The sequence below is a fragment of the Myotis daubentonii genome, chromosome 15, assembly GCF_963259705.1.
Source record: "Myotis daubentonii chromosome 15, mMyoDau2.1, whole genome shotgun sequence".
NCBI classification, from domain to species: domain Eukaryota; kingdom Metazoa; phylum Chordata; class Mammalia; order Chiroptera; family Vespertilionidae; genus Myotis; species Myotis daubentonii.
The window spans coordinates 7,294,756-7,304,845 of NC_081854.1; the positions used below are offsets into that span (position 1 = coordinate 7,294,756).

General features: G+C 60.7%; 1 protein-coding gene across 6 annotated transcripts in view; it reads left to right on the forward strand.

Moving 5' to 3' along the window:
* SHANK1 (SH3 and multiple ankyrin repeat domains 1) overlaps positions 1 to 10,090 on the forward strand; it is a 53,368-nt gene that overhangs the window by 39,529 nt on the left and 3,749 nt on the right. For 5 of the 6 annotated variants that reach the window (XM_059665275.1, XM_059665271.1, XM_059665272.1 and 2 more), the window contains 2 exons: positions 3,143 to 3,239; positions 5,350 to 8,422. In XM_059665275.1, the coding sequence (XP_059521258.1) occupies positions 3,143 to 3,239; positions 5,350 to 8,422 (3,170 nt within the window). Of the gene's footprint in view, positions 1 to 3,142; positions 3,240 to 5,349; positions 8,423 to 10,002; positions 10,084 to 10,090 lie in introns of all 6 variants that reach the window. The other variant, XM_059665276.1, reaches the window with a different exon arrangement.

Below are 10,090 nucleotides of genomic sequence, written 5' to 3' on the forward strand. Positions count from 1 at the left end.
TTAGTCACTTGTTCATTTGACGTGAAGCTGTAGAGTATCAGGCCCTGTTTAGGGACTCATAGGGGAACAAGAACCACAAAGTCACCATCCTCAAGCAATTACCCATGACTTTTTTTTTTTTAATTTTAGAGAGGAAGGGAGAGGGAGAGAGAGATAGAAACATCAATGATGAGAGAGAATCATTGATTGGCTGCCTCCTACACGCCCCCCCCACCCCCTCTCGGGGATTGAGCCCACAACCTGGGCACGTGCCCTGACTGGGAATTGAACCCTGAGCTCCTGGTTCATAGGTCAACGCGCAACCACTGAGCCACGCTGGCCGGGCAGTTATCCATGACATTTGAAAAAAAAAATATTTTTTAATTGATTTCAGAGAGGAAGGGAGAGGGAGAGAGAGATAGAAACATCAATGATCAGAGAGAATCATTGATTGGCTGCCTCCTGAACGCCCCCCAGTGGGGATTGAGCCTGAAACTGGGGCATGTTTCCTGACGGGAATTGAACTGTGGTTCATAGGTCAACCCTCAACCACTGAGCCACATTGGCTGGGATTATCCATGACTATCCAACAATTTCGCCTTCGAGTCCCTACCTCCTAAAAAACAAAAAAGTTTAAAAATCCGTATTTTATCGCTGTGTTGATACCATGATGAATATTATCCAGGTTGAGTCTACTTTTTTCCCCTTCTGATTTTATTTTATTTTTAAATATATTTTATTGATTTTTTACAGAGAGGAAGGGAGAGGGATAGAGAGTTAGAAACATCGATGAGAGAGAAACATCGATCAGCTGCCTCCTGCACACCCCCTACTGGGGATGTGCCCGCAACCAAGGTACATGCCCTTGACCGGAATCGAACCTGGGACCCTTCAGTCCACAGGCCGACACTCTGTCCACTGAGCCAAAGCGGTCAGGGCTCCCCTTCTGATTTTAAAAGAAGTTAAAACATTTCCCCTAAAAGTGTCAGGGGCTCTCGACACTGTACCCTGTTAACTGGGATCATCGATGGTGCCCTCAGGGAACTGACATTGTAGGCTGGGAGGTGGACAGTAAGCAAGCAGATGAGACCAGTTCGGTGGAGAAAAGCACCAGGAAGAAAGCAGGACAGGGGGACAGGCGGTAGACTGTGACTGGGAGGGGACAGAGGAGTGAAGAGCGTGAGGTGGGAAGCACCTTTGGGGGTTAGGAGGGGGTCATTGCAGAGGAAAGGCCCCGGACCTGCAGGCCTAATGCTGAGCTGGGCCTCGGGGCCCTGGGGGAGCAGGGAGGGGGACGTGGTGGGCCTGAGTGAGCAAGGAGGAGATGCAGGTGGGACAAGATCGCACAGGGCAGCTGAGCCTGGGTCTCCTATAGTTGGAGTCTGATATGGGGATTCTTTTTTTTTTTAAATATATTTTATTGATTTTTTTACAGAGAGGAAGGGAGAGGGATAGAGAGTTAGAAACATCGATGAGAGAGAAACATCGATCAGCTGCCTCCTGCACACTCCCTACTGGGGATGTGCCCACAACCAAGGTACATGCCCTCGACTGGAATCAAACCTGGGACCCTTGAGTTAGCAGGCTGACGCTCTATCCACTGAGCCAAACTGGTTAGGGCTGACTTGGGAATTCTTATGCCAACTAAGCAGGGGTGGGGGTGGGGGCGGAGGGGGGCTGCCATGGAGTGAGGGAGGCAGAATGGGCTGCAAAGGACAGCAGACCCTGTGCCCACTGGAGTGCGCCTCAGCCTGACCACCCCTCCCCCCCGCCCCCGCCCCCCCCCCCCCCCCCCCACACACACACAGCTCTGGAGTGTGACTTGCTGGGGCGTTGATCCTGCCTTGGACCTCCGTGTCAGTCTGTCACTGGCTGCAGGTGGCTCCCAGAAGTGGGGGCACGTAACCACTTGGGCAGGTCACCCCCTTTGGGGGTTGGGCACGGCACCCCGGCCAAGGGGATCTGGGTCGGCTGGGCATTCAGACCTCTTCCTAGCTGAGGTGGGCTGTGACTGTAGGATTTTAAGCAGGGCAATAGCATGACCTGAATTACTTTTTTAAATATATTTTTTAATTGATTTCAGAGAGGAAGAGAGAGAGAGAGAGAAACATCAAGAGGGGATCATTGATCGGCTGCCTCCTGCACGCCCCACGCTGGGGATCGAGTCCACAGCCTGGGCCTGGGCCCCGTCTGGGAATCAAACCGTCACCACTTGGTTCATAGGTCGATGCTCAACCACTGAATCAGCTTGGCCTGAATTACTTTTTGAAAAGATCCCTCTGCCCTAGTTGGTTTGGCTCAGTGGATAGAGCGTCGGCCTGCAGACTGAAGGGTCCTGGGTTCGATTCCAGTCAAGGGCCCGTACCCTGGTGGCAGGCTCCTCCCAGGCCTGGACCCTGGTCGGGGCTCATGCAGGAGGCAACCAATCTATGTGTTTCTCTCACATCCATGTTTCTTTCTTGTCTTTCCCTCTCTCTTCCACTCTCCCTAAAAATCAAAGGAAAAATATCCTCGGGTGAGGATTAATAACAACAACAACAAAAAGATCCCTCTGGCCCAGGGGTGGGCAAACTTTCTGACTCGAGGGCCACAATGGGTTCTTAAACTGGACCGGAGGGCCGGAACAAAAGCATGGATGGAGTGTTTGTGTGAACTAACATAAATTCAAAGTAAACATTACATAAAAGGGTACGGTCTTTTTTTTTTTTTTTTTTAGTTTTATTCATTTCAAACGGGCCGTAGTTTGCCCACGGCTGTCTGGCCCTTGTGTGGAAAGCAGGCCAAAGGCGTGGGGGGGGGACAAGGGAGGAGGCTCCTGCTGTCATCAGGCTGCTGGTGACTTGGGCCTGGGCGGCGGCAGCAGGAATGGAGAAAAGGACCCAGATGTGTACGGGATGTCTGGGAAACAGAGCGAACAGGGTTGACTAAAAATCGCTCTTTTCCTTTCTTTCTCCCCTTTGCCCGGACTCAGAAACCTTTCGGTTCACAAGAATTCCCTTCCACCTCCTGCAGGCCCCGCCCCCTGTCTGCAGGCCCCGCCCCCTGCCTGCTAAGGCCAGGGAGCCGGGATGGGGGCTGGCCCGGTACAGAGCCTGAATCCTCCTGCCCTGACTCTTCTCTCTCTGCTATCTTTTCTCTCTCCTCCCCGACGGCCACCCCAAAGTCGAGCTTCGATCCCCACCACCGCTCGCAGCCGAGCTATGAACGGCCTTCCTACCTGCCTCCAGGACCTGGGCTTATGCTCCGGCAGAAATCTATTGGTATGTCACCCGCACCGTCACCGTCACCAGAAGCGTGGGTGTGAGGGACGCAGGCGCGGGAAGGGGAGGCTGCAAGGGTGACCGTTCACGGCAGAAACAAGGGGCCTGGAAGTGTTCTCTTCCGCTTCCACACGTGACCCAGGTCCATGGAGTTGGGCAAAGCACTCCGGCTTTGCCGCTGGGCAGACCTGGGTTTGGATCCTGGCTCTTGTCCATCCCAGCTGTGTGACCTGGGGCAGGTGACTTTACTTTGGGCCTAGGGCTCTGCAGCTAGAAAATGGGGAGACAACTGCCCCTGCCCAGATGCAGAACGTCGCCCCTGCCACAGACCCTGGTTCCTTCTCTCTCATACTTGACTCCAGTCATTCATTCATTCATTCATTCATTCATTCATTCTACATGTGCTTATTGAGCCCTAGCACATGCCAGGTTAGACTGGGGAAGAGGGGGAGAGATGTCAGTGAAGAAAACAGATTAAATTGATCTGTTTTGGAGCTTACATGATAGAAAGACAGACAACCTACTATAAGAATAAGAAACAAGAAAATGATACCATATGTTAAAGGTGCTAAGTGCTGTGGAAAAACAGAAAACGTAGAGTATGATCAGAGAGATCACAAGTGCTGGTGGGGGCAGGTTTGGGCTGAAACGTGGAGATGAAGCAGGGAGCCATGGAGGAATCTAGAGGGAGGCCTTCCAGGCAGCGGACACAGCCAGTGCAAAGGCCCTGGGGTAGGACCGAGCTGCCGTTTGCTGAGATGGGGGCCACCAGGGGCAAGAGGAGGTCAGGAGCTCAGTTAGGGGCCTGCTGAGTTCGAGATGCCAGTGAGACCCGAAGCGGATGTGGCATTCAGGTCTAGGAGCAGGGAGCTCGGGGGAGAGCATTGGGCCCGAGACAGAGGTGGGAGTCTCCGGCAGAGAAGTAATAAATGAGCAGGGACACCGGTCAAGGGAGAGAGAGTAGCCAGAGGCTTGGAGGAGAGGATCAAAGACAGCCCTGGCCGTGGATAAGTCGGCCAAGGACTTCGCTCCTCCACTCTTCGCTGAGTCGGCTGGCTAATTGGAGCCAGCTTTTCCTGAACGTCCAGTGTCCACAGTCTACCAGCTTATGCCTCTCATCTGTGAGACCTGCCTCCATCTCATCATTTCCCTAACACCACCCCAAATCTACACAGCATCGCATCCCCACCCAAAACCTCCTTTATTTTATTTACTTATTTATTCATTCATTCATGTATGTATCTTATGTTTGTCATATCACTTGTCAATTCCTACAATTTTCATTTTTGTCCACATGCTGTTATGTGTGCGCAATTTGAGGTCCTTGATGGCTGAGACACCATTATTTTTTCATCTTTGTATTTTTTTTAATTAAATCTTTATTGAAAGTATTGCATATGTTCCCCTTTTTCCCCCATTGACCCCTGCCAGCCCCCCTTCCGCCCCCCACCCCGACCCCAGGCCTTCACCACCCTCTTGTCTGTGTCCATGGGTTATGCATATATGCATACAAGGTCTTTGGTTGATCTCTTCCCACCCACTCACCCACCCACCCCCGCCTTCCCTCTGAGGGTCCACATCAGCTCCCTCTTAACACAGTAGCTTCATCGTGAGCAGTTCTGTCTGTGAAATCCCAGGTTTGATGTGCCAGTTGCGTCTCTTGTCTGCCTTTGCATGAAAAGAAATCTATACCTAATGCACATAAACGTGGTATCTCTCCCTGGCTCAAGCCACTTTTGCTCACCCCAAACCACCGCCACCAGCCTATAAGTGTGCGGTTGTGTGAATTAGAAACGGCGCCCCCTCCTGGCCCGGGGTGGAAGTTCAGCTGAGTGTCACCCCAGCCCCTTTGGCTCCCTTCGCTGTTTGCGGTTGGGCCGCGCACAAGCTGTTACTGTGTCCAGCTGGTTCGGATGTACCGTGGCTGGGGCAGCTCTGGACTAATCCGTGGGAAGGTCTTCCATGCATGGGCGCCATTATCGTCATCATCATCATCAACAACAACAACAGCATCGTTACTATTATCACTTTCCCGATGATGTGGCTCGGCGGAATGGGGGAACAGGGAGCCCCCACCCGCCCCATTCCTGCCTCCTCTGTGTCTTCCCAGGGGCCGCCGAGGACGACAGGCCTTACCTAGCGCCCCCGAGCATGAAGTTCAGCCGCAGCCTGTCCGTGCCTGGTTCGGAGGACATCCCCCCGCCTCCCACCACGTCCCCGCCCGAGCCCCCGTACAGCACGCCCCCAGCCCCCTCCATCTCCGGCCGCCTCACGCCCTCCCCCCGGGGCGGGCACTTCAACCCCGGCTCCGGCGGGCCCCTCCCTGCCTCCTCCCCCTCCTCCTTCGACGGGCCCGCCCCTCCCGACACCCGCCTGGGCGGCCGCGAGAAGAGCCTGTACCACAGCGGGCCCCTGCCCCCCGCGCACCACCACCCGCCCCACCACCACCACCACCACGCGCCGCCCCCCCAGCCCCACCACCACCACGCGCACCCCCCTCACCCTCCCGAGATGGAGACGGGCGGCTCCCCGGACGACCCCCCGCCCCGACTGGCCCTGGGGCCGCAGCCCAGCCTGCGTGGCTGGCGGGGCGGCGGGCCCAGCCCGACCCCGGGCGCCCCGTCCCCGTCGCATCACGGCGGCGGCGCGGGCGGCGGCCCCTCGCAGGCGCCCGCGCTGCGCTACTTCCAGCTGCCGCCGCGCGCGGCCAGCGCGGCCATGTACGTGCCCGCCCGCTCGGGCCGGGGGCGCAAGGGCCCGCTGGTCAAGCAGACCAAAGTGGAGGGCGAGCCGCAGAAGGGCGGCCTCCCGCCCGCGCCCTCGCCCACGTCGCCCGCGTCCCCGCAGCCGCCGCCCGCCGCGGCCGCGCCGTCGGAGAAGAACTCCATCCCCATCCCCACCATCATCATCAAGGCCCCGTCCACCAGCAGCAGCGGCCGCAGCAGCCAGGGCAGCAGCACCGAGGCCGAGCCCCCGCCGCCGCCCGACGCCGCCGGCGGCTCCTCCTCCGCGCCCAGCCCCGCGCCGGCGTCCCCGTCGCCCGCGCCGCCCTCCCCGTCGCCCGCGCCCGCCCCCGCCTCGCCCAGCGGCCCGGCCACCCTCGACTTCACCAGCCAGTTCGGGGCGGCCCTGGTCGGGGCGGCGCGCCGGGAGGGCGGCTGGCAGAGCGAGGCCCGCCGGCGCTCCACGCTCTTCCTCTCCACCGACGCGGGCGACGAGGAGGGCGGCGACGGCGCGCTGGGCTCGGGCGCGCCCCCGGGCCCGCGGCTGCGCCACTCCAAGTCCATCGACGAGGGCATGTTCTCCGCCGAGCCCTACCTGCGCCTGGAGGCCGGGGGCGGCGGCTACGGGGGCTACGGCGCCGCCAGCCGCGCCTACGGGAGCAGCGGGGGCAGCAGCGCCTTCACCAGCTTCCTGCCGCCGCGGCCCCTGGTCCACCCGCTGACCGGCAAGGCCCTGGACCCCGCCTCCCCGCTCGGGCTGGCGCTGGCGGCCCGCGAGAGGGCGCTGAAGGAGTCCTCGGAGGGCGGGGGCGCCCCCCAGCCGCCTCCCCGGCCCCCGTCGCCCCGCTACGAGGTCCCGCCGCCCACCCCGCACCACCACGCGCCCCACGCGCACCACGAGCCCGTGCTGCGCCTCTGGGGGGCCTCCCCTCCGGACCCCGCCCGCCGGGAGCTGGGGTACCGGGCGGGGCTGGGCGGCCCGGAGAAGCCCCTGGCGGCCAGCCCGCCCGCCGCGCGGCGCTCCCTGCTGCACCGCCTGCCGCCCACGGCGCCCGGGGTCGGGCCCCTCCTCCTGCAGCTGGGCCCGGAGCCCCCCGCCCCGCTCCCCGGGGTGAGCAAGGCCTGGCGGGCCGGAGCCCCCGAGGAGCCCGAGCGGCTGCCCTTACACGTGCGGTTCCTGGAGAACTGCCAGCCGCGGGCCGGGGGGGCGGGGGGCAGGGGTCCCCCCGCGGAGGACGGCCCGGGGGTCGCGCCGCCCAGCCCGCGCCGCTCGGTGCCCGCCTCGCCCACCTCCCCGCGGGGCAGCGAGGAGAACGGGCTCCCCCTGCTGGTCCTGCCGCCGCCCGCCCCCTCCGTGGACGTGGAGGACGGCGAGTTCCTCTTCGTGGAGCCGCTGCCCCCGCCCCTGGAGTTCTCCAACAGCTTCGAGAAGCCCGAGTCGCCCCTCACGCCCGGGCCTCCGCACCCCCTGCCCGACCCCCCCACCCCGACCACCCCGCTGCCGCCCGCGCCCCCCGCCGTCGCTGCCGCCCCGCCCACCCTGGACTCCACCGCCTCCAGCCTGACCTCCTACGACAGCGAGGTGGCCACGCTGACCCAGGGCGCTCCCGCGGCTCCGGGGGACGCCCCTGCGCCCGGCCCGCCGGCCCCCGCCGCCCCGGCCGCCCCCGCGCCCCAGCCCGGGCCGGACCCTCCGCCCGGCACGGACTCCGGGATCGAGGAGGTGGACAGCCGGAGCAGCAGCGACCACCCGCTGGAGACCATCAGCAGCGCGTCCACGCTGAGCAGCCTGTCGGCCGAGGGCGGCGGCGGCGGCAGCGCAGGGGGCGGGGGTGGCGGTGGGGCCGGGGCGGCCAGTGGGCCGGAGCTGCTGGACACCTACGTGGCCTACCTGGACGGCCAGGCCTTCGGGGGGAGCGGCGCCCCCGGCCCGCCGTACCCCCCGCAGCTCATGACTCCCTCGAAGCTCCGCGGCCGGGCTCTGGGGGCCAGCGGAGGCCTGCGCCCCGGCCACGGCGGGGGACTCCGCGACCCCGTCACGCCCACGAGCCCCACCGTGTCCGTGACGGGGGCCGGAACCGACGGGCTGTTGGCCTTGAGCGCTTGTTCGGGGGCCTCGACGGCAGGCGTGACTGGGGGTCCGGGAGCCGTGGAGCCAGAAGGCGCACCGGTGCCCTTGTCGTCTGCATCGTCCCTGCCGCGGAAGCTGCTGCCCTGGGAGGAGGGCCCGGGCCCCCCGCCGCCGCCGCTGCCCGGGCCCCTGGCCCCGCCTCAGGCCGCCGCCTTGGCCACCGTGAAAGCCAGCATCATCAGCGAACTCAGCTCCAAGCTCCAGCAGTTTGGGGGCTCCTCGGCAGCTGGTGGCGCTCTGCCCTGGGCCCGGGGAGGCGGCGGGAGCGACAGCCACCACGGCGGAGCCAGCTACGTCCCCGAGAGGACCTCGTCCCTGCAGCGGCAGAGGTGAGCAGGGGCTGGTGGTGGGCGAGGAAGCCAGAGGGGGCCCACGCTGTGGGCGCCCGAGTCCACCTTCCCCGCAGCTGTGTTCCTTTAAGATCCCCGGTGGTGGTAGAAGGAAATCAGAAGCCGGGCTGCCGTCACCGGTGCTTTAAACTACCCTGTATCTCTGTAGTAGCTTCTGTGGTCTCCTCCCATCACCATGACAACCCACAGGCTGATTCACGAACCCAAAGAGTTAGTAACAAGGGAGATGGGAGCACAACTTGCAGATGTCATGTGTCCTTCGCGGGGTTCTCAGTGCGGAAGATCCCTGAAAATCTGCCAGTCCCTGGAGCCCTCGGGGCTCAAGACAAGATGCTTGAGGCCACAGTGGTTCCGTGTGTGGTTCTGGAGCCAGCCCTGCACTTTTCTAACTGGGTGACCGCAGGCAAAGGAGTCACCTCTCTCTGGAGGGGGACAGCAGAGCACCCCCCCCCCCCAAAGGCCTTTAGAGGCCTTGGTTGTAACATGAGATGGAGGAGGGGAGGGGCCTCTTACAGAAACCCAGCAAGTATAGATGGGGAAATACCCATGGTGCCCGCGGTTTCCAAAACAGCTAGCCAGCCAGGATGGCCACAAAGTTCAAGTTCATTCAAGTCTTAGGGAAAGTAGAGTCGCATTCCTGATTCAGACACCCAGAGAATGAAGAGAAGTTTTTGGGTTTTTTGAAAAAATATATATTTTATTGATTTTTTTTTTTACAGAGAGGAAGGGAGAGGGATAGAGAGTTAGAAACATCGATGAGAGAGAAACATCCATCAGCTGCCTCCTGCACACCCCCTACCGGGGATGTGCCCGCAAGCAAGGCACATGCCTTTGACTGGAATCGAACCCGGGACCCTTCAGTCCTCAGGCCGACGCTCTATCCACTGAGCCAAACCGGTTTCGGCTGTTTTGTTTTTTAATTCCCTGTCCATCTGTGGAGCTCACTCTAATTGTTTGAAGGTCTGATGTCCTTTGAACGTGGCTTTATCGGGCCGTTGAGTATTCTTAAGGATTCTAGGTCCAGAAAAGGATGCTTAGTGTAGGTGACAGCTGAACCAATTATTTACCACCTACTGGGTGCTGGGTCCCCTTATGGGGGAGAGGGTGCCCCCTAGTGGACAGGACAGGCAAAGTGTTGCCCAAAGACAGAGGTAGAGGCCAGACTGCAAAATAATTGGAATCATCCCAGGGAGGAGAAAAAAAAAATGCACTAAGGGGATGGTTAGAGAAGGTCCCTCAAGAGCAAGAGGAGTAGAGACTGGAGGAGGGAGGGGGGAGCAAACCCCAGAGCTACTTGGGGGAACAGCAAGCTAGGCAGAGGGAACAGCCAGTTCAAAGACCTTGAGGCTGGACTGTTCTGGAAGGAGCTAAAGGGATGAGGGGAACCTTTTTCTCCCCTTGTTTCTTCTCTCTTTCATCTCCCTCTCCTCATCTCTCTCTCTCTCTCTGTTCCCTGTCCCCTTCCATCTCTCTCTCCCCTGAACGCTCACCCTCTCTTTGTTCCTCTCCCACCGTCTCCCTGTCTTCCACTCTGCTGTGACTGGCCATAACCCTAAAAGGCAGTATAGAATAGTGGTTAAGAGCTCAGACTTCGGTGCCATCTAACCGGGCTCTGCCACTTCCTGGCTGTGTGTCCTTAGGCAAGTT